Source organism: Phoca vitulina, unplaced genomic scaffold, assembly GCF_004348235.1.
Source record: "Phoca vitulina isolate PV1807 unplaced genomic scaffold, GSC_HSeal_1.0 scaffold1, whole genome shotgun sequence".
Lineage (NCBI taxonomy): Eukaryota > Metazoa > Chordata > Mammalia > Carnivora > Phocidae > Phoca > Phoca vitulina.
Window position 1 is genome coordinate 101,460,614 of NW_022589704.1, and position 23,316 is coordinate 101,483,929.

Genomic DNA, 23,316 nt, shown 5'->3' on the forward strand with positions numbered 1-23,316 from the left:
TGCCAGCCAAAAAGGCAGGCCACTCCTGTGGGCTTCACTCCTTGGGGTGGTGCTGGCCGTTGTTTCCTGGCAGAGCCTGGGGAAAGCCGGTGGCTGAGCCTGGAAAAGGCACAGACAGAAAAGCTGAGTGAGGGCATCGCCTGGGAGGTGTGGGGAGGGCCATGGCTGGGCAAGTCAGAGCAGCGCGCCGCACAGACCGAACCAGGAGATGCCAGGCCACCCACCGGCCTGGTTCTCCCCAGAGCCTCGAGAGGCAGGGCAGCTACCCTGGATCTGCAGCCGGCCCTCCCTGCCCCTGCCCTGCGCCCTACCCCAGACCCAGCACCACCTGTGGAAAGGGTGACCTCTAGCTTCAGAGATGGTTGCTGTTCAGCAATACGGTGGCTGGTTCTTGGATGCAGGTGGCTCGGGCCCATTTGCTTGGATCCTGTCTATGTTCCCCACATACCAGAGTTCCTGTTTCCGCCCAGTTGTAGCATGACATGCACTCCCGGGGGGGTCCCGCCATCCGCTAGAGGCTGTGATCTGGGTGATGACAGGAAGAATATGGGAAAGCCGCCTGCACCATGTCGCTGACCCCAAAATGCCACCCCCTAGCCTACAATTCCACTACAGAGAAAATAGCCCCTTTGAGTGCATAATGGCTCAAAAAGCACATTTTAAGCAGAAAGCACTTAATTTTTTACTTATCTTGAAAATGGCATGTGCCTACAGTAGGTCCTCAGTAATTTATAGACTTGAGTGCAAAGTGCTATGCATAGCAAAGTCTTTGTGCTCAAGGAGTTTATACCTTTTTTTTTTTCCCCAATGGTTGTCAAATGACCCTTTATTGAGCTATTTTCCTTTGTAGGTCTTCACTAGCTGGCCATTCCATGGCACCGCTGTTGACGTCATCTGTGACGTCATGAGGGTGGCGGCCATCCGCACTGCAGCCCACAGACCGGCCAGTCCCCGGGATCGCTTTAGAGGTTCCAGAGAGTTCTCGGGCTGAAGAGCGGTGCTGAGTCTGTCGGGCATGGTTGACAGACTCGTCAAAAGTGGTATTTCCACTGTGCTTCTTGTTTTTCTGCTGCTTTCTGCCCCTTGGCGGCTCCTTGAGGGCTCTGATAACGCAGAGGCAGCAGGTAACCCTTCAGCCTGGGCCTGTCTCTTCCGAATGGTCAGTTTTTCGCGGTCATCCTCAGACCCTTCCAATCACCGGTTGCCTTGACGACGTCATCACCAACCTTTTTGGGAGACAGCCCCAGGGGGCCGATCCTCGGGGCCAGGACAGGTGTGACACCGACTTGTCACCGGTGCACCTCAGGTACACGACTTTGATCCCATTGGGGTCGAACTTAGGTGGCGTGGTGGAGGTGGCTGGTGTCGATGAGCCCGGATTCAGGATGACCAAAGACCGTTGCACCTTCGCCTCCTCCAGGCCGAAAGCCAAAAAGCTCAAGGAGCTTATACTTCGAGGGAAGGGGTGCATTCATAGGCCAGTAGCAATTTTGCCCCGAAGACCTTCCCAGCAGGGCGGGACACCAATGCCTGTGGCAGACGTGACAAGTTTTCTCCAGCACCTGCCCCTGACCTGAGCTGACCCTTTGTTTGCCCTCCATCTGACCCTCAGCCCCTCACCCCCAGAATGCTGATGGGTTCCGGGAGCAGCCCTGACCTTGTGGGGATCAAGGACAGAGGGGAGGCCAAGAGAGGAGAGGGCATTCTCTGCAGGGATTCGGTGCCAGGGAGCATTTATGTACTGAGTCAGGATCAGACGTGGAGGAGTCTGCCTCTGGGGCGAGCATAAAGAGTAGCAGAGGCGGAAACAGGTACTGAAAACACAGTGATACAGAGCTTGACCTCAGGGGGCTTGACCTCAGAGGGCGTGACTTAGGGCTGACCCCTAACCTGGGTGGTATGGGGCTCAGCCGGAGGGGCTTTGGGGAAATAGCACTGCAGGCCCGGAGATCCCAAGATGGGGCCTTGGTGGGGATTTGTACCTTATCCCATAGGCACCTCCCGCCTTTCGGGTTCTTTTTTTCCTCCTCAGCTCCCCCTCCTTCGGGGATTTACTGCACTGGCTGGGCCTCTGTCCTTGCCTTCCCTCCCTGAGTCTTGGGTGAAGGGGGCCCTCGCTGCCCATGATGGGCTCGTTCCCGGTCCTGCCCTCTAGAGCCCTGGGCCCCGGCAGAGGCCTTCTCCCCTGCCGGCAGCCTGCCCAGGGCAGTCTGTTTTCCCTCCTTAGGGCAGAGGCGAAGCTTGTTTTTCTTCCCGGCTCAGGAATTGCGCCTGAGAAACACACAATGCAGCTGTTAAAATATCTGGGTCTGGCTGGGCTGCCGCACAGCGGGCCCCTTGTTCGCCTCAGACGGCAGCCTCCTCACGGGAGCCGAGTTGGGAGCATGCTTCTGCTGGCGCTGTGCTGGCGGGGGGCGTGAGGCGGAGACCCCGGTCCTCTGGAGCTTCTGAGGCTTTGGGGGGTTCTCCACGGAAGACAGGGGCGGATGGCAGGCCTTTGCCATCAAGCAGGGTGGCACATTTACAAGAACGAGGCACAGGCCCTCTGGCGGGGAGAGGGAGAGGAAGGGGCTGGGACGGGGCTGCCTTGTCCAATCTTGGACAGGCCTCCTGTTGGTGGCTGGGCCCCCTTGCACTGCCCAGGACAGGTCTTCCTGCCCCAGGTGGGCAGGCTCACCCGGGCTGCCGTGATCACGCAGCGCACGCTCGAGCCCAGGCACGCCTGGGCTTTTCATCCTTACCGTGATGGAGGTGCTGTTGTCAGCCCCATTTTACAGATGAGAAAACCGAGGCACAGGGAGAAGTTTCTTCTTGTCTGTAGCTCTAGGTGGAGCTGGGATTCTAATGTGGCCACCTTTCTCCGGGGTCTGCACTCAGTGCGCTCCCTCTGAACCTGCTGGCTGCTGAGAGGACCAGGGAGTGATGTAAACGTTTCAGAAGCGGCACAGGGAGGTCATGGTTGGTCCAAATAGGACCCTGGGTGGGAGTTCATAGGGCAGGCTTCCTGGGTTTGAAAGCATGGCTTCCGTGGGTAAGGCAGAGAGGAAAGAATGTTCCGGGCAGGAAAGCATGGAGATGATGTAAGGGCAGGGGACATGGACGGGGCCTGGTGTTTTCAGGGAATATACCCTGGTGCAAGTGAATGGCCGTTTTGATGCCATCTGAAGTGTCAATCATGAAGTAGCTCTTACCCATATCCTCCCAGAAAGAAAAAAAAAAAAAAACAGGAGGCCTCTTGCCCAGCTCCAGTCCTGATACGCATCTCCCCTTATCTGAGGCTGGCTTCCACAGCAGAGGCCTTCATTTCCCTTCGGGGCCCTCCCTGGTTGCTGTTCCAGCCCAGCAAGTCAGTGAATTAGGGTTAATGATCTGTTTTCCCGCACACCATCAAGCGCAGGGGCTGGGCAAATTCGGGAGCTTTCGTACTTCGAAAAATCCATTCAAGGAGTGATGAAGAAGCAGGTGCACCCGCTAGGAGAGAGCTTTTTGCACGGTGCCGGCCCCTGGCCACAGTGGGAGGGTGAGGGCTTTGCCCCCTGTTTTTCAGGCCTGTGGTCTGAAGCTCCTGTGGGAGCCAGGCTGGCTGGGTCGCATGGCCAAAGTGTGTTCAAGACCCAGGAAGCAAGGAAGTGCCTTCTTCCTAAACCCGTCTCCCTCTGACTTGCCCTTCCCAGAGACCCTGTCGGGGCCCGCAACTCCCCCGGCCAACGCAGTCTGTCCCCTGCTCCTTTCTCCCTGTAAGAGTGCACTCTTTTCTTTTCCTCTCTGCCCGCAGTGTGCCAGGGGTCATGCCCATGGCATTCCCTGCCCCTGGCGTGCCCTTCCTTCTCTCCTCTGCAGGCCAAGTTCAAGGCCTTTCACTCCCTGTCATGAAGCCACAGGGCAGATGGGTGGTCATCTGGAAGCCCCCTCTGACGTCCCCAGTCAGGAGCCCTCACTCCCTGAGTTTCCATGGCCATGAAGTCTCTGCTCCTTATTTGACTTTTAGCATGTACTGACTGAGACGTCAGTGAACTCTAAGCTGTGCTTTATGCTTTTTGACACCTCTTCGATATTCCTCCCGTATGACCGGCATCCACATATTCAGTAAATTTGGTGGTGGTCGAACATGTGTGGGCTTCAGAATCCAGCGGACCTGCACTGAAACAGTAGAGGTGTTCCATGTTAGTGCTGCAACTTTGGGCAGGTTACTTACTCTCTCTGGGCCTCTGTTTCCTCGTAAAGCAAGGATCGTGACATTGGCGTCACACGGTAATAGCAGGAGGAGAGGAGATGGCCCGGTGTGGGCACCTGCAGGTGCTTGAGGCTTCTGATCTTTTCTTTCTCTGGTAATGAGGCTCCCAGTATGAGGGACCCTGCTGGGCAGAGCAGGGGTCCAAGGAGCAACGGAGACATTTGAGGGACTCTTCTTTCTCCAGGTCACAGAGGAATGAGAGCCCCACGTTCTATATCACGGGGCGGGGAGTGTCAGAAGAATGCTTTATTTTTTTCCAGATGTGTCTCCCTTTGTTGTCCTCACAGCGCCCCGGGCAGCAGGCCAGGCAGCGGGCCATGTGCCAAGCCCACGTAGAGACAGAGGTGTCTGTGCTGGGTAAGGAGCGGCTGCCCTATGCCAGCATCCCGCACACACTGATACGTGTGAGGTTCCTCTTCACCTTGGGAGGGACCATACAACCTCTCACTGTCCATGGGGTCAGGGAGCTGGGACCCCATGGTCCAGCCTCTTATCGCATATCTGAGCCGTCCGGGGTCCCCAGGGTCTTCTATAGGCTCTGATTGCCCTCCCCCAGGGGACTGTGGGAAGCCCTGGCCAGGATGGTGCCAGAGGGGCCGGCCCAGACAGGAGTGTGTGGGTCTCCTCCACATGTCAGGTCACAGGAAGAGGGAGGAGCCGGGAGACAGGGCAGTGACATGGCTCTGGTGGTGGAAAGTCCGTCATATCTCCTCCAGCCCTGCAGACCCTCCAGGTCTGGAGCCCCTTGTCTGGGTTTCACTGGAGACGGTTTGCTCCTGGGCCCTAGTGGGGCTCTTTCACATAGGCGTTGATCCCACACACAGAGACAAGGCAGGTGGACAGAGAAGCAGCTGAAGCTGTCCTGCAGAGAGGTGCATGTACTCATTAGCCCCAGCTGTCACCCTGGGCCCCCGCAGGCAGGTGACCTTTTCTTGGAGGCAGGTGCCTGCCTGCCCAGGTTCTCCTGCCTGGCCAACCCTCAGTGGGGACCCGGTGTTTGTGGGGTTGCCGCCGTGACATGTGTTAACAACCATGCCGGGAAGGTTGACTGTCCTCTCAACCACCCGTGTTACAGGGGAGGAAACAGAGGCTCAAAGAGGGGCAGTAACATGGCCAAAGACACACAGCTGATAGGGACTGCACTGGTCCAAGCAGAAGCACATCTCACACTGGGAGAATAAAATGGATACATATTATAAAATAGAATTCTTTTATCCCCTGGGATAAAGGGCAAGCAGAGTTCCCCAGATTGGTGTAGTCCTGGGGAACCCTCACCTCACCCACTTCCTCTTCCCACGCAGGGTGGAGGAGTAAGCGTCAGTTTTGCCCCAGGTGAGGCAGTGGGGCTGCGTGGAAGCATATATCTGCTCCCTCATGCCTCTGACCTGGAGAGGCAGACCCCCCGATTCCCGTTTATGTGGCTGGCCTCTGCACTGTGGTGTTGGACTGGTAGCGCCTCGGTCGGGAGCACCCAGGAGAATGTCCACTTTCCAGATGGCAGTGCTAAAGTGCTGGGAGATGAAATGATGGGTGCCCGGCCACTCGGCGGATAAGGACGCGTCCTCAGGACCCTGGGGCCACAACCGGGGAGGGGAGGAGTCTGCTGCTCTCTTCTTCATGATAACTAGCTTATAATGATCATTACCTTTAATCTGTGCTGCACTGACTGTGTGTTTTTCACATTAGGAAATTTCACCTATTTTATCTCGTTCAATCTGAAAAACGAGTCTGATCAAGGCAGGGCGGTGTTTATTATCTCTGCTGTATTTGTGTGTATGTGTCGGTCTGTGTGTATCTTTGCACATACACGATCGTGTGTGAGTGTGTGCACGTGGCGTGTGCCTCTGCATGTAACTCTGTGTACCTGTGTATGTGAGTACACGTATGTGTGATACGTGATCATGTATGCACGTGTGACCGGGTATACGTGCGTGGGCGTGGCAGGCTGTGTTGCGTGTGGGTGCATGTGTGTGCATGCACATGTTTGTGACTGTGTATGTGGTCGCGTGTGTTGTGTGCGCTCTGTGTGTGCCCATGCGTGTCTACACGTGTGGGGCCGGGGCACGCATGCCGCTCGGCTGAGATCAGAGGAGGTGAGAACACCACGGCCCCGAGGTGGCTGCGAGGACCGGGAGACGAGGTTTCATCTCTCTCCTGGAGAACGATTTCGCCTGGGGAAGACGCTCTAACTCCTGTGACTCACTCGTTAGAGGAGTTCAAAGCAGCCAGGTGGCGGGAGGGTGTCTGGGATTGCAGGTTTTGGAGGGATTCGCTCATTCTGCTCTGATTATTAATTCATTCTTCAAGCCAGTCCTTTCACTCAGAGTTCTTAACCTTTTCTGTGCCGTGGACTCCTCCTCAGAATGATGCTATAGACGCACAGGATAAAAACACATAGGATTACGAGAGAAGCCGGGTGTATTGAACGCAACGATCAAATGCATTGGTGCTGTGGGAATGTGTGTGCTTCTGTGTTGGCTCAGGTTGAAAGGTCACTGGGGTCTAACGGTGACCTTAAGCGGGATGCCATGGGGAGCACAGGTGAGGCTCTGTGCCGTGGTGTGAACGCATCTGTGACTTATGCCTTGGCAGGCTCAGAGGCACGGTGGCTTGTCCATGTTCAGGCCCGAGGGACACCAATTTCCAGTTCCAAGTTAGCCAAGAGAAAACGTGTTTTTTGTTTTTTTTTTCCTTTGGGTTATGCAGCCTTGCATTTGCTGGAACTTGTGAATTACTTAGAATAATTTGTAAGTGATCAGGAAGTGACCTTGTAAAGTGGCATCCCGTGAAGGTTTTCCTAAACCTGCCTGTGTATTACAAATCCCCGTGGGACATTTTTAAAAAATGGCGATATTTTGTCCCTGACTCTCTGCCCGGACCTCTGGAATCCAAATCTCCAGGAGAAGGTCCAAGAATGTCTGCGGGGGCTCTTGGTGCTGCCAGGACCCTCTGGAGGGCCGGTGACTCTGGGGTCTCCTAATGAAGACAGGCTCCTCCTGGCTCCTGGTCCGGTGCTCCCCCTTCCCTGAGCAGAACCTGGGGAGTGCAGTTGCATCTCCTCTCGGGAGTTGTCTGGACATGCTCAAGCAGTGTGAGTTCCCTAGGTGAAGTGGGGGTGTTGCCTCTCCTCCCCCCGTGAGTGCTGTGTTCCCAGCTCCTCCTGTTCTGGAGCCTTTCGAGGAGCCTGTGGGGAACATTTCGGCACAGACCCTCACGACCCCCAACTGAGGTCTGGGACTCCGGAGCCCGGCACCCCCCCTTACTGTCCCCAGCTGGCCTCTGGGGGCTCAGGTGAGGCTGCTGACAAGGCTGAGGTGGCTGCCTCAGAGGAGCTTTGGGAGTGAAAGTGGCTGCCTGGGACCCTGGGCGCCTGGTGTTTATCCAGAAATTGTGCTAATCCCACTAATTCCTATGCTTTACGCAGCCTCTCCGCTCTGTCTCCCGCCTTCCTCCTCTGGCAGGGGAGGGAAGTGGTGGGCAGCAGCTGATCTGCAGGAGACCAGGCCTGTGGCACGGTGGGTACTGCACGGACTCCCCCCCAGCCCCCCCACCCCCCAGCTGGGCCAGCTCCCCATGGGCATCCGTGGGACCCCAGTGCTTCCGGGTGCACACCTGTTCCTCAGGTCACAGAAAGCAGTCTGCGTAGTGGGACTCTGATGACTACCCTTCCTCCCCGCACTCCATTCACCCGGGTCCTGTGGTGGCACATCTTGAGGCTTCGGGCAGCATGACTGCCCCAGGACCTGGCTCTGGACCTGGCCCTTTTCCCTCCATAGAAAGTGGCCTGAGGGCAGCTCACTTCCTCCCTTGTAAGGATCGGGTTGATGATACCCGCTCTGACAACATCACAGGGCGGAGTGCTGGTTGAAGGAGCCACGGCTACTGTTCTCCAAGAAAACCCCCAGCCTTTTCCTGCTCTTCTTTCCAGTCTCTTCATGTCCCTTCATAGAAATTGTCACAGTCTCTTGAACCTCTTTCTTTCCTTGGCATCCCTGATACGGAAGTCTGAGGGTTCTGACTTGTTGGCCTCAGAGTTTCCCCATCTGCATTTGTAAAGGGTTGGATCCATGCCTCAGGAGTCTGCCAGCCCCTCACTGGGGCTGGGACTGGGGTTTGGTCACATGTGCTGACCCTGTGGGTGTCTTGAGTCCTGCGCCGGTTTCTGGTCCACCGAGCCCCGTGCCCTCCAGATGGGGGCCTGGCTCCCGGGGCACACCTTACCCCTCGGCAAGGGTTCTGGACATCTGCTCAGCTGGGTCCTCCAGACTGCCCTAGAGGAGATCACAGTCAAGCAGGAAGCCAGGTGGGGGTGTCGCAGGTTATGACCATGCTGTGTAAGAGGTGCCGTGGTGGGGGAGTATCCAAACCCAGGGCAAGGGCACCCAATTCACTTAGGGGATGTGCAGAGCCTAGCCATCTCCAGCCTAGTGCAGTGTGAGGCATGAAGCTGATTGTCAATAAAGAATTACTGAGGGGAGCTTGGGTGGCTCAGTCAGTGGGGCAGCCGACTCTTGGTTTTGGCTCAGGTCGTCATCATGGGGTTCTGGGATTGAGCCCTGAGTGATGTTGGCCTCGGTGCTCAGCGGGGAGTATGCTCAAGGATTCTCCCTCTCCCTCTGCCTCTCCCCCTGCTCGGCCTATTTCTCTCTCTCTCTCAAATGGATAAATGGATCTTTAGTGGATGAATGTACAACTGCCCTACCTCAGACGGCTCCAGCAGACAGGGGCCCCGGCCCCATCATGGTGTTTTCAGGCAGCTCGAACAGAGCCTCGGCTTTTGCCTGCCCTTGACGGGTGCTCCATCCACCAACCTTGCTACCTTGGAGACAACACTAGAGCCGGAACCATGCCCAGTCCTGCTTCTGGGATTCCCTGGGCTCCTGGCACAGTGCTCCCCATACCTGCAGGGCTCACCAGTTAGTAACCTTACGCCTGCCAAGGGATTCCAGGGTAAATCCCTTAGCACTGTGGGATCCTAACGCGAGGGACAGCTCACTGTGATGCTTGAGAGTCCAGCTTTGGGGCAGATAGCCTGGGCTCAAGGCCTGGCACAGACACTGCTAAGTGTGCGTCTTTGGGCAAGTTACTCAACTTCTCGGAGTGTCTCTTTCTTTTTCTTTCTTTCTTTCTTTCTTTCTTTCTTTCTTTCTTTCTTTCTTTCTTTCTTTCTTCCTTTCTTCTTCCTTCCTTCCTTCCTTCCTTCCTTCCTTCCTTCCTTCCTTTCTTTTTTAAAAAAAGATGTTATTTATTTGAGAGAGAGAGGGCACAAGTGCGGGGGGAGGGGCAGAGGGAGAAGCAGACTCCCCGCTGAGTGGGGCTCCATCCCAGGACCCCGAGATCATGACCTGAGCCGAAGGCAGCCGCTTAACTGACTGAGGCACCTAGGCGCCCCTAAGCGTTGGTTTCTTTCTATGTAAAATGTTGTGAGGATTAAATGAGATCACTCCCGTAAGGTGTTTGGCACCTGGTAAATGCTTATTAAAGTTTTGTTGTTCCAGGTGTTATTTTTATTTTTGTCCTTACTTCCAAATTCGAGGTGTGTTTCAACGTCGGGCCTGAATTCCTTTACCTGAGTTTCTTGGGAGGAAAACGCAGGCTGTTCACGAAATCACTTGAATTTCAAAGAGCCGTGGCTTCCCTGCCGCAAAGGTCCCTTTTCTTTGCCAGACATTCCTGAACAGTTGGTCTGTGCCAGCTTGACCTGGAGATGACGATGAATTCAATATGGGGGTGTGGGCTGGAGGCAGAGATCCCTAAGTGGGGAGGAGTTGGGGGGCTTCCCCGAGGGGCTGATGTCCCAGTGGAATCTTGAAGGTAACAGTAGGGGTCCACAGAGAGGGTGAAGGGTTGCCGGCGCACGGCCGGCTTGAGCGGAGGCCTGGGGGCCTACAAGGGCTAGTCAGAGCTGGCTGGGTGTGAAGGAGACAAGGGGAGAGGAGGCTGCAGGAAGACTTCACTTAAAGGCCCAAGGGACTCAGCAAGGCCTTGGCCAGGGGAGGGATGTGGTGAGATTCGGGTTTGGGGAAGGTGCCTGGCTGTCCGAGGAGAGGACAACCTGGAGGAGGGCCAGAGGTGGTGTTGGAAGGAACCCCGCCCCCCGACCTGGAAGGGAAGGGGGGTGCCGGCTTAGTACAGAGCAGCCTGCCCGAGAGGCCCCACTGGTGAGATGTTTTGGGAAAGTGATGGCAATCCCAGCCCATCAGATGTTGGAGGAAAATGGGGAGGAAGGAGGTGACCCCAAAGGTGCAGCTCAGGTGGCCGGGAGGGTGGTTCCCCCCGAGGCTCAGGGGGCCGGGAAGGCGGGGCAGGCATGAGCCAGGGTGCATTGCTGGTGAGCCGTCCACCTAGGCAGAACCTTAAAGAACAGATTACATACACAAATAGGCTGGAGGCCAAAGGAAAGCCCATAATTCATCAAAATCTGCAGGGAAGTTTCTCTGTCCCCCAACTGCCTGGGGTTTCCTTGATAGGGAGTTTTGAAAGATTGTGCAAGCGGGACAGACTGGTGTGTGCAGATGGAACCAGGGGTCCAGGACTCGGGCTGTTGCTTGGCAGGCCAATGGGACCGTGCACCGTCCGTGATACCTCACGTCATCGTCCTTGGCCCTTCCCATCTTCTACTTAGAAAGACATGAGAGTTTTGTGTGGATTTAACAAGATGAAATTCTGGACCTGCAGATGTGAATTTAACCTTGAGGCCCCTGGGGATGGAGCTGACCGCCGCCTTTGGTTTCTGCCCTGCTGTGACCCGTGGGCTCCCTACCAGAACATTCCCTTCTCGCGGGCCTGCAAACTGGCCCACCTCCTTTCTGACACAGCAACCACGGAGGACCTCTGGACTCTCCAGTTGTCCTGTCATTTTTTGCTTCTTCTGTGGAACTTGTAAATTAGTCGGATTCCCCGACTAAATTGTTTGTGCCTCTGTTTCTCCTACTTCCACTCGTCCCCTGACCCCCCACCCGGGCCCTGATCACCACATGTGACTGAAGCTGGTCAGCCCTCAGGCCTCACCGTCTCCAGCTCTCAGTAGCTTGGGAAGGAGCTGATTGTTCCCCCTCTTCAAGGCATTTCATTCCTGCCTTGGCTTCTGGCACCCCAACACTCTCCTGGTGGTTTTTTCCTTCTCTTTCCCCCACTGGCCATCCCTGCTTACTCTCCTTGGCTGGTTTCTTCTCTCTTTCCTGGAAATGCTGGCACGCCCCTGTCTCAGATCTGGAACTTTCTCTTCTTCTTCTCTTCCACCCCCTCCTTTGGAGATCTTGCCCAGTGGCCGCCGTATTCCTGTCTCCAGCCTCAACCTCTCCCCTGAGCTCTGAACTTACATTTCCAACAGTCTGTGCGTGGCTTAATAAGCATTTCAAACTTAACATGGCCCGGACTGAGCTCCTGATTTCTGCCCAAACCTGCTGCTCACCCGCTGGGCTCCATCCCAGCAACGGCACCACCGGTCATTCATCCGGGTCCTCAGCCAAAAGTAGGAGCCATCTTTGACAGTACGACTCTTCTTTTAAGAAGATTGGCTTTCCCATTTCTGTTCTGTAACTTGATACAAATAGCCGGTTATTAGCAGTATCTGTGAGGCATGAGGCATATTGGTGAGAGGCTCCCTTGTGACCCAGCACTCAGCTGCAGGCGGAGCATGACCTGTGCCCTGCATCCCCCAGTGCTCCCCCTCTTTCCACCACACCCCACGTCCAAGCCCTAGAAGTTCTGTGATCTCTGCATTCCACCACCACCCCCTTAACCCAGACCACCATCATGTCTCCCTGGGTCATTCGGGTAGTGCCCCCTTCCCCCCCAGATCAGCTCTCATACAACAGCAGAGTGACCCCGATACACTATGAGACCTGTCATGTCCCTCCTCCGCTTAGAGCCCTCTGGGGCCTGTACTAACCTTGCTGTTCTTCAAACGAGCCAGCCTCTGCCCACCCAGGTCCGTGGCTCGTGCCGGGCTCCCTCCGAGCTTCACGGGGCACCCATTCCATCCTCAGAGAGGCAAGGCAGCGGCCCCTCGGCCCCTCCCGCCCCACTCTGTCCTACCACTTGGTTTTCTCTTTTTATGCTACTTCTCGCTAACTGAAACTAAATACACATTTATTTCTCCCACTCTTCTATATGATCCTTTCCCAAGTAGAACGTGAACTCTGTGGACTGTCCCTTCAGCACCAAGCGGAATGCCTGATACGTAGTAGGGGCTTAGAAATGTGTTGACTCAGTTTGCACCAGTGAGTAAATGATGAAAATCTGTTGAATGAATGAATGAGTGAATGAATGCACACACGCACAAGTAAACGAGAGGTTGATCCTGGTGAGTAGGGAAGGAACAGGAAAACGAGGGCTTTCCTTCGAGGACCACTAAGTCCTTGTTACTCTATTTATCTTTATTTTCCTGTGGTCCCGAGTTGGAGGCCAGTACTTCGGACTTCATTTCTCGAAAGTGGTCCTTGCTCCTCCCCACTACGGGCGGTAGGAACTTGGGGCTCAGATTTTAAAAATCTGGGGTAAGGGGCAATGACCGCGGCTCGGCTGGTGTCCGTGAGGTCGTTCCCAAGACCAGATGAATCTCAGAACTAATAATTCTCAAAATTAATTAAACCCTCCTTCCCAATTAGAAGAGTATTAAGTTGGCTGCTTCCGTGGCGGCCGGGAATCTGGGTCGGCGGATCCCGGCTGGGTCTGGGGGCAGTCCGTGTTGGTGAGCGTCTTTGTCTTTTCCTCCAGGGCTGTCACCCAGGACTATGAGCGGCTAAGATGGAGACGTCGGCCTCAGTCACTACCACGGAAAAGGAAGACGCCAAAAGTGGGAGCCTGGAGGGTACTGCTTTCCCCGACCCGGGCAGGAAGGCCTCGGCTCTCGCGGTGGCCACGGCGGTGGCTGCCCACGGAGGTACTTTGTGTTCTGCATGCTTGGCGGGCAGCAGGGGTGTTTTTCATTAGCCCGTTAGGATTTAATTAGACTGGTGGCCGATGTCATCAGGCAGGCATGCTGGGTTTATGGGGGGCGAAGAGGAGGGTGTCCCCCCGCACTCCCGGGGATCCCAGGTCCCGTGATGTTTGCCGGCAGGTTTCTCAGGGGGTCTGGCCGCCCTCAATCTGCTGGGCGGCCCCGGGTGCGTTCGCTTGGCACATTCGAGATGTGCCAGAGACACGGCTCCTGGCCTCTGGCCCGCCAAGGACTATTTTGGAAAGTAATTGTCTCCTGATCCCTTCTGGCTGTAATTAGAGGGTCAGGTACGGAATTTAGTATCCTTAGGTGAATTTCTGGCCAACTTAATTATAACAGAAGGACTACATGAGCCACAGCCTCTCATTTACTGCCCCGAAGAGAAATAGTCTCTGGTTTCCACTGGTCCGTGCCAGCATCCCGTCGGGAAAGTTTGGCGGGAAGGCGAGACCTCCCCTTGTGTGCGCGCAGTCCATCTGGAGGCCACAGGACTATTTCTGTCTCTGAGGAGTGGAGAGTCTTAGATTTCTTTTCTTTCCCTTTTTATTCAAGTGCATTTAGTCATGGCCTGTTGCTCCCGCCGCTCAGGCACAGCTCGGAGAGCAGCGGGGGCAGATTCGCCCTCGCGGGGGCTGGGTGTGCAAGCGTGGGCGGGGCCTCTCACACTTGGATGCGCTCACACACGCAGCCGGGCTTGCTGAAGTGCGGAGCCCCGTTTAGCAAGGTGGGTGGGCGCGGCCGAGTTTCTGCATTTCCCACCAGAACTCAGGTGATGCTGACGCTCTTGGTCCACGGCCGGCTGGCAGACCGGGCGCAGCTGGGGACTGGAGCCCAGGGAATCCGGCAGAGCCTCGAAGGGGGAGGAGGGAGTTGGTGTTTCCAAGAGTGAACAGGAGGACTTCTGGGTTGTTGTTACTACATTTAGTTTTATTCCCCCACCCTGTGATTCTCAGTTGGAGGTCATTATCAGGGCCGTGTGGCCCAAGGCAGGAGAGGGAGATCCGAGACCAACCTTCTTGCTCCCATGGGGAGGCGGGCGTTTGGCTTCCCTACCTGGGTGATGCCCCTCGACCCCTGTCCCTCTTGGAGATGAGCTCTCCAGGCCCTCCCTGTGTGACCAGCTGGGGTGGAGGCAGGAGCTGAAGCCCAGGGTGGACTCCCCACACAGGGGAGGGCAGGGAGGAGCGGGGAGGGAAGGCTGACAGTGGGAGTCTGGAGATGGCTGGGAAGCCCCGCGGCCTGGTCCCAGGGCTGGCTCGTCCTGGGCCTGGCTATGTCTGCATGTTGATCTGTTCCTTCTCCAGGGCTAACCCTGCCCTGTGGAGACTGCTCAAGTTGTCCCTCTCTGCCTGATGGACAGACACATGGGGCTCTGTGGCCTGAGGGAGCTCAGGCAAGCCTGGGCCTCCATGCCTCTCTGGCCTGCCCCTGGGCCCTCTGCTCTCTCTGCCTCGGCCGGGGTCAGCCTCTCCCGAGCCATGAGTGGATCATGAACTTCTACGCAGTGAGATTTACTGCCATGCCGCAGTAGCAGAGAACAGACCTAGGCAGTAATTAGACAGCGATTAGGCTGTAATTGGGGGAAGCCCCTCTAGCATCAGACCTGATTGTCACCAATGTGCAGTAATAGCTGATGCTGGAGGGGATCTCGATCTGCGGAAACAGGCAGCAGGCCTTTAGCTTGGGGTGCAGTAGCTCCACGGAGGCTTCCAACCCTGCTCTACCCCACCCGCACCCTCACCCTAGGATGCTGACCCTGCCCACCCCTGCAGGCCCCCGTCCCCTCATTCCCTGACCCCAGAGGAGCACTTGGCCGATGCGGTTCCAGCAGAGGGTGGATGCGACCCGTCTTTGGAATGAGTCTGGAATCAGGCGCAGCTGGTATGGGGGAGCCTCCTCCTCACCACCACCACCTCCCCCGCCCCGCCCCGCCCCTGGTTGTCTGCACAGCTTATGGGGAAAGGCCCTCCAGGAGTCAGGTAGGAGTAGCTGCTCTTGCATGGGGCAAGGCCGGGGGTATCTTGGAGTGGGGGCGCCGGTGCTGGTGGACCATGACACTGTGACACTGTGTGGATGGGGTGCGGGAGGCCCAGTGGTGCAGCCCAGAGGGGGCTGGCCTGGGTCCTAATTGCAGCCACATCCCCAGGGCTGTGCCTTTTTCCGTTCTGGGCCCTGTTTTCTCAGATGTCATCCAAAGTCTTCATGATCTCGTGACAATCTTCTGTCATTGAACACTTAGGCTATTTCTAGTTTTTCACAGTAGGAAGATCATGAGGAAATGAAATCTTTCTGCCTAAAGAGGTATGCTCATTCTTAGAACCAAAGCCATACAATCCCAGTGGTGGGATTGAAGCCCCTGGAACTGGAGGGTGGGGCGAGAGGATTGGATCAAGTGGTCAGAAGGTGGCCTGGAATATAGCCCCCCCCCCCACACACATCTGGACACCTTGCAGCCCTGCCAGTTTGTAAGATCTGGTCCCTTTGTCATTGCTGCTGGTTGCTCACCACAGTGCTCCCAACGTCCTCAGACAAGGTCAGCCATCCTCTGGACCGATGTGTGATAAGCCACAAACACTAAGCTTGTGGTTCCAGGAGAAGTGATTGATTAATCGAACTATGGAACATTTGTTGAATAGAACATTATGTAGCCACTGAAAATGTTTATCAAGACTTTATAATAATGTGGCAGAGGGGATGTGCCTATGTTCTAATAGTAAGTGAAAAAAGCAGGATACAAATCATATCTTACCTCTGTCACCTGGAAGTACCATTAGCAGTGGTCGCCTAGGTGGGACTCAGGGTGATGGATGATGCATCCAGGAAGCTCATCCCTTTGGTTCTTAAGGACCTTCAGCCTTCTAGAACCCTCTATTAGAATGTAACTTCTCTGAGAGCAGGGATGTGCTGGAGCCAGCCCTTGCTAACTTGTGTGAGTGGAGTGTAGACATCTTCCAGTTCTGCTGCCCTTGACCTTGTGTTGGTAACTAGAAGTTGGCCACAGTGGGATTAGTTAAGGCAGGAAAATTGGCAAACACTACAAATCCGGGCCGTCCTCTCCTGCCGTCTTCTGCCAGAGCCTGTTGTCGAACATCTCCCAGCCCAAGGAGCTACTGGGTAGGAGGCTGGGGTGGCAGGCACGTCTATTTCACGAGTGCTCCGAGCCTCTCCATTTTGTAAATGAGATTGAGACGAGGTAGGGAAGGGACTTGCCCAAGGTCACCCACTGCTTTAACAGAGAACAGGGTCTGAGGCTCCATCTCTTCCCCGTCCCATGGTGAGCGTCTTTTTTTGGTATTTGCTTTTAGATGGTGATTTTAGACTGTTGGTGGGTGATTTGGGCCTTAAAGGCCAGCCCACTGATACTCGATGGTAACTGTCCGGTCTCTGCACCAGGCACAGCAAGTCACTCGTCTGTCCAACAGGCTGACGGCACCTTCTCTCTTCCAGATGGCCAGTTCTTTGAGACCTGGGGCCATGACTTACTTGCAGAGGGACCTGAAAAGTCACCTGGCCTGCCTGGCCCCTGTTGCTTGACCTCCCTTAGGTGTCAGAGGCTGGACCTGCTGGGGGCTGGGCGTTTCCCCTCGGAGTCGCTACCTCTCGGAGACCGTGTGTGCACAGCAGAGCAGGGCAGTGGCTGAGGGCGAAGCAGCACTGTGGTCAGACTGGGGGCAGGTTCAGTGAATCACCTGTCTGGCGCGAGGAGACGCCAGAGGCCCAGGCCGGTGGGTCCCTTCCCAGCCTCTGGAGCTGTGGTGCTAACACTTGGGAGGCCATAAATCTTTTAAACACACATTTTGGCCCAGAGCTTTTTTTCCCCTTTAATTTTTGAAATGGCGTAATTTTAAAGGCAATTTGATTCAGATGTTTTTCATTGCTTTTCACTGAAACTGCCCAAATGCTGTCGTATTTTCCTCCGCAACAGTGGGTTTTCTTTCCAAAACTATTTCTGAACCTGTCTGTGTGCCTCAGCTGAGCACCAGGGACCCAGCTTCTCCAGGCCTCCGGGGCTGGGACGATCGGAAAGTCTGGAGCCATAAAACTTGGAACCAAGTCTTGGTCTGAGAGCTTTGCTAAGTCCCTGAGGTCAGAGCGCCAGACGGGCTTTAGAAACTCTGTGAGGCGCTCACAGTGGTACACCCTACTGTTGTGGAGCGCCCACTATGTGCTGGGCCTGGGTCCTCCCCGTCTGGTCCCCCACCAGCAGCTGCAAGCAGCATCCCTGGGAGTTGGGCCCCTCCGCCCCAAGGCCTCCAGGAGCACTCCTTCCGGGAGTGGGGCCCAGCAAGTTGCGGGGATTCTGATGCCCTCGTAAGTGTTGGGCCCTCCGCGTTCTAGCTGCATGAGGCAGGGCGCAACTTGCCATACGTAAAGTGGGAATCACATGCGGAGCTGCTAGGGGACTATTACAGGAGATAGCATGTGCTCAGGCCGGCCTGGCACAGGGCACCTCACGGGGGGGTGGCTGTCCCCACTGCCGCTCTTCTCCCAGGCGGTCCAGAGAAGCAGTAGGAAACAGCTCAGACTCTGGAGCCACACCACCGGGGTAAGGCCCCGCTCTGCTGACCTTGGGCACGTCCGAGCCTCCGTTTCCACATCTGCAAAATGGACACAGTAATGATCCCTACCTCACAGGGTCATGAGAATTACTTGAGTCGGCAATGTAAAGTGGCAGGCCCTAAGTTAGCTCTGTGTGAGGCTCAGGTTAAGTCTCTGCTTTATGAACTATTGCTAGTTTTCCTTTTCCAGGCCCTGGAGGCTCTGCCTGACTTGGAAAGTCTTCCCTTCACTGGTGACTCTTGCTGGTTGACTTGTTGAGGCTGGACAGGGGTAGGAAGACCAGATTTCTGCGGTCTTCCTCCTCGAGAGTGGTGGAGGGAGCCCTGGGCTGGAGAGCGGGCCTGAGTTGCTGTCCTGCTTTGCTTCACTACCGCAGGCTGTCCTGGGTAGGTGATCTGAGTGGGTCCCTGGCCTTGCTCACTCAGCCTTCCCCCTGTACGCTAGAGGGTGGGATCAGACCAGAGGTTGCCGAAGCAGCCCATGAGACAGCTGTTATAAATGCAGATCCCCAGGCCACTCCAGACCTGCTGAAATGGAATCTCCCCCGGCCGGGGCCTGGGCGTGGGTATGTTTACACGGGTTACAGCTGGTCCGAGGCAGGGAGTGCATCCCTGGAGTGCAGCTGGTTTGTACTGGCCGGGCGGTGACCTGCTTGTCCACCAGGCTTGAGTACTGGGTGACTCTCGGCACTTGGCTCCTTGCTTCAGGGGGCTTCTGTGCCCCCCACTGCCCTGGCCACCCTGTCATCTTGTCTGCTGGCCCTGCTGGCTCCTTCGAAAGTCTCTTCCAGGCACGTTTTTGCGCAGTGATGAGGCATCCCTGTCAGTGTGGAATACTGCGTAAATACCAGGCTCTGTAAACGAGTCAGGTGGTGAGCATTCTCGCTGAGGTGCCGGGGTGAGGAGATGTACCCAAGTCCCCTGGACCTTACTGTGCCCTGTCACTGATAAATGCCTCTGAGTCCCCGGTGTCTTTGCCCTCCCTCTGTCTCTGCGCCATCCCCTTAGGATGCCCTCTGGGCAGGGCATTGTTCACCCCCAGCAAGGCAGACACCCGATAAATGATTGGGCAGGGAGGGGAGTCTGACACTGTCATGCCAGTGGGCTGGTGTGGCCTGCTACCCCTGAGGTTCCTAAGGGCCAGGGTCAGTCGGGCCCTGGCTCCCCTCCTGAGGCCCTCTGCAGCTTGCCAAGCGGGCCAGCCTCCCCGGCCTACCCGAACGGCTCCGCTTGGGCCGCACACTTTCGCCCTGAGCTCGAGGATGCGCTCAGGTGTGACTAAGTGGGCAATTATTCTTATTTAAGTGATTTTCAGGATGGCTGTTGTCGCTGCTACTGAGTTTGTTTTAATGGCCCGGCCACATGGAACAGCCAGTTCCCATCAGACTTTATCCAAGAGCAGAGCTCAGTCCTCCCCGACAGCTCCGCGCACCCAGGAAGTGGGATGCAGTGCGACCACCTGGGTGTTTTCCGGGGTGGGGGTGGGGGCTCTGAATGACTTAACGACGCCCTGGCCGGTGAGGTCTCAAGTGCCAGGGCTGTGCTGGAGGCTCGGGGCACGTGGGGCCAAGGTGAGGGTTGGAGACTTCTTGCGTCCCACAGGGAATATGGTAGGAAGGACTTGGGCTATTCCCAGCTGCCCACTGTTAGCTGTGTGCTCTGGATAAGACAGCTCACTTTTCTCAAGTGCATAGAGTGGAGATGGTCATGGGCACTACACCTGGCTCTGGGGAGCTGAAATGGGCGAGCATTTAGAGAGTGGCCATCAGAGGGTCTCTGTAGTGACGAAGTAAATGTTAGCGACACGAATCTGAATGCCCATTCCTCTTGTGTTTCGTGGTCTCATGCCACCCTGAGACCTCATGCTGTAAAGGTCTCTGTGAACGTCACTCAAAATAGCTGCCATCCAGGGACGCCTGGGTGGCTCAGTTGGTTGAGCATCCGACTCTTGGTTTCGGCTCAGGTCGGGATCTCGGGGTCGGGAGATCAAGCCCGGGGTCAGGAGATCGAGCCCGGCATCGGGCTCCGTGCTCAGCGGGGAGTCTGTTGGTGATTCTTTCTCTCCCTCTCTGAAAATAAAGAAATCAAACAAACAGACAAACAAACAAACCAGCTGCCATCCAAATCGGAGCAGATGCCCCACTGGCCCCTACACAGCAGCCCCCGGCCCACCTCGGCTCAGTGTTCAAGGCCCAGCCCCGGGTCTGTGCTCTGGGAGCCTTCCGCTGGCCCACCTGGCCTCTCCCTGCTGGTTATAGAGGCAGGAGCACACACATTTCCACTTCAGATCTGCGTTGTGTGTTTCTGGCTGGCTCATGTGAGCTGGTGAGCTCTGCCCACAGGGAATAGAAGCCCCCGAGGGCCGTCCTCGTGGCTCAGGCTCATTTCCTCCCCTTCCCCTTCCACCTGGCAGACATGGTCTCGCGTCTTGTGGTTCGTTGTGCATGTTTAACTGTTGCAGAGTTACAGAACCGGGAGAAGCCTGAGAGATCATCTAGTTCAAATCTGTTCATTTTACAGATGTGGAAGCCAAGGTCCAGAGACCTGAGGCACCAAGGGTCATCCGGTGACACCCCTGGGACCGGAAACCGATTGGGCAGGAATTGCCCATGGCATGGGACACAGCTGCTCCCGGCCCTGCCCCCATCCTGTCCCAAACCCCAGCTTCCCAAATTGATGGTGTTTATGTTGGAAACATTTTTCTGACGTTTGGTTCTGTCAAAACTAATTTTAGCATTTCTAAAGCTTGGTAAAAAAATACAGTCTCATTACTTTGATGTCAGTGCATAGTTTACTATTAGTATATTCTGGGGTTTATCATTTTAGTCATGTTTAACACGGCTGCACCAGGCATGCACTATTAAATCTGGCTTATTTTACATTCCTGTCCGGAATTATTTATTTGTAACAATTTCCTCTCTATCAAAAGACACAGCTAATGCTGTGTTTTAATGTGTTATTTACACACAAAATAACCTATTTACAACTCAGTGTGCGCCGGAGGGAGAATGGATGGGCCCCAGTTTCCTGCGTTCTGTTATATCGGAGTTTAACAATCTGGTTTGCTAATAGAACCATTTATCATTGGTGTGGGGAGATAATTTATTTTATGTTTGTGGCCAGGTCTTACCGCCTCTGATCTTGGGAACATTTTGAAGATAATGAAGTCAGGCCTGGTGTTTGGGGTGGAAGCAGGGCTCCCGAAAGAGGAAGGAGACCCTTGGCCTTCCAGAGGTGACCTGGGTGCCTCTGGGTTCCCTGAGCTTGTGAGTGCATCCTACAGATGGTTCCGGAACACCAGTCTGAGATGGGGTGATGCGGAAACCCTGTTTCTGCCCTTCAGGAGATCCCAGTTGAAGGCATCAGGGGACAGAGAACAGAGCACTATGGGGACACTCAGGAGATGGTGACAGATCCTGCCCAGGAAGCTTCATGGGGAGGCAGCATCGGACCTGGGCATTGAAGGATGTGCAGGGTTTCACCAGGTGAAAAGAGGCAAGGGTGGGCGGGAGGGGCAGCAGAATGGGCCGGTGGGAGTGCAGGGGCTTGGGAGGCAGCATTTGGCCTATGTAGTTCTAGGGTGGGCCTGAGAGGGGCTCCTGCCTCAGTGGCCGGTGGGGTATCTAGACTCTCCCCTCGCCCCCAGGCCTCAGGGAACCAGTCACAGAGGTTTAAGGCAGACCCCTGCTACGTCAGATTCTCAGTGTCCACTCGAAAGGGCTACCTGCGGTGAGAGAGGTCTTGGGCGGAGAGACCAGACACAAGGAGTCCAGGGAGGGGTCCTTGGGTCTGGCGGCCAGGCATGGCAGGGATGGACAGTGGCATCTGGGGCCAGTGGGACCAGGGAAGGACTGCTCGGGAGTGAGGCCCGGGAGTGTCTGGGGCTCCTGCGTGGATGCGTGGCCACTCGACCACACAGGCTGAGGTCCTGTGGCTCTGTTGGAGCCTCTTTAAGTCCACATTTATGGGCTAGGAGGCCAAACAGTGCCTCCGAATGAACTCCTGCCCTCGCAGAAGCCCGTGCCAGGCCCTAGCTTCCCCAGCTCTAGGCCCTGGATGGGATGGAGAAGAGGAGGAAGAGAGGAAGACAGCGATCCACACTTAGGGACGGACCCAAGAGAACTGGAAACATAGCCCGCACCAAAACCTGTATACACATGTTCACAGCGACGCGATTCAGAATAGCCCCTGAACGGAAATAACCCAGAAGTCCATTAGCTGGCTAATGGATGAACAAAATGCAGGATATTCACATATGGAATATTTTTCAGCCATAAAAAGGAACGCAGTACTGAATTGTGCTTCAACATGTATGAACCTCGATGACATTATGCTCCGTGACAGCAGGCAGACGCAGAGGGCCGCATATCATAGGACTCCGTTTATGTGAACTGTCCCAAACAGGCAAATCTATAGAGGCGGGAAGTAGAGGGGAGGAGGGAATGGGGAGTGACTGCTAATGGATGTGGAGTTCCTTTTTGGGTGATGAAATGTTCTGGAATTAGATTGTGGTGATGGTTGCACAACCCTGCAAATGTAGTAAAAACCACTGAATTGTATACTTTCGAAGGGTGAATTTTATGGTATGTGAATTATATCTCCATTTTAAAAAGGAAAGAGGGAGGGAGGAAGGAAGGGGGAAGGAATGGAGGGAGGGAAGAGGGGAGGGAGGAAGTTAGGACGAGGGGCCGTCCTGGCCGAGGCCTGCAACTCCAGCGTTGAGTCCCCAGGCGGCATGAGCCGCACTGTCCCTCAGGGGACGACCCGGTTCCCCGGCCAATGAGCAGCCTCCCCAGCCAATTCTATAGGCTCCAGAAACTCTAAAAATAATTGGAGTGGAAGGAGGGTGTTTAATGACAAAGTAAATAATTACATTAAGGGTGTGAGTTTGGAGGGAGCGGAGTAAATCACTTTAGAAAGAGCACAAGCCTCCAGCTAACTTCCAGTCCTTTATCACCAGATCCCGTCCTCCCTCGGACTCTGAATAATTAATTGTGGCAGGCATTGTGGGCCCAGCCGCAGCAGGGGCTGCCGGGGTCAGACGGGGCCGGGAGAGATGGCCAGCCCGCAAGCCAGGGTGCCCCAGCAGCCCCACCTGCTACTCCAGGTCCCTGTACCGCTGGAAATCAGATGCTTTGCTGGGAAGGGCCAGGGCTCAGGGCTCGGTGATGCCCCTCAGCTGAAGAGGGCCAGATTTTTCTGTGCTTCTGAGACGGAAGAGCTTCAAGGGGCCATTTGGCCCACTGAGGCCCAACGAGGGAATGGTTAGCTAAGGCCACACAGTGAGCAGGTGACAGGTCTGGTAAGAAGCAGGTCTGGGACACCCAAGCCAGGAAGCTCTACCAGCCCTGGGGCGGGCACCCGGGTTGGGTGGGCTCTAGACAATCAGTGGTGTCCCCAGCCCCTGAGGGAGGATCCAGGCCCTTTTCAGAGCAGTGTCGGCAGAAGGGGGGTGCCAGGCAGGTTGTGGCTCCTGGGAAGTGGCGTAACTGCCCAGGGTTGGCACCATGAGGGGTGTGGTTGTCTGGTGCACCCTCCCACCTTCTCTGTCCCGGCCCAGAGGCCCCAGTTTGCTCCTT

General features: G+C 55.7%; 1 protein-coding gene across 1 annotated transcript in view; it reads left to right on the plus strand.

The window, feature by feature from the left end:
• The window catches only part of GLI2 (GLI family zinc finger 2), a 248,450-nt gene that overhangs the window by 54,503 nt on the left and 170,631 nt on the right, over nucleotides 1-23,316 (plus strand). Inside the window, exon 2 of the mRNA XM_032412168.1 lies at nucleotides 12,956-13,121. Within this exon, the coding sequence (XP_032268059.1) occupies nucleotides 12,986-13,121 (136 nt within the window). The 5' untranslated portion in view covers nucleotides 12,956-12,985. The remainder of the gene's footprint in view (nucleotides 1-12,955; nucleotides 13,122-23,316) is intronic.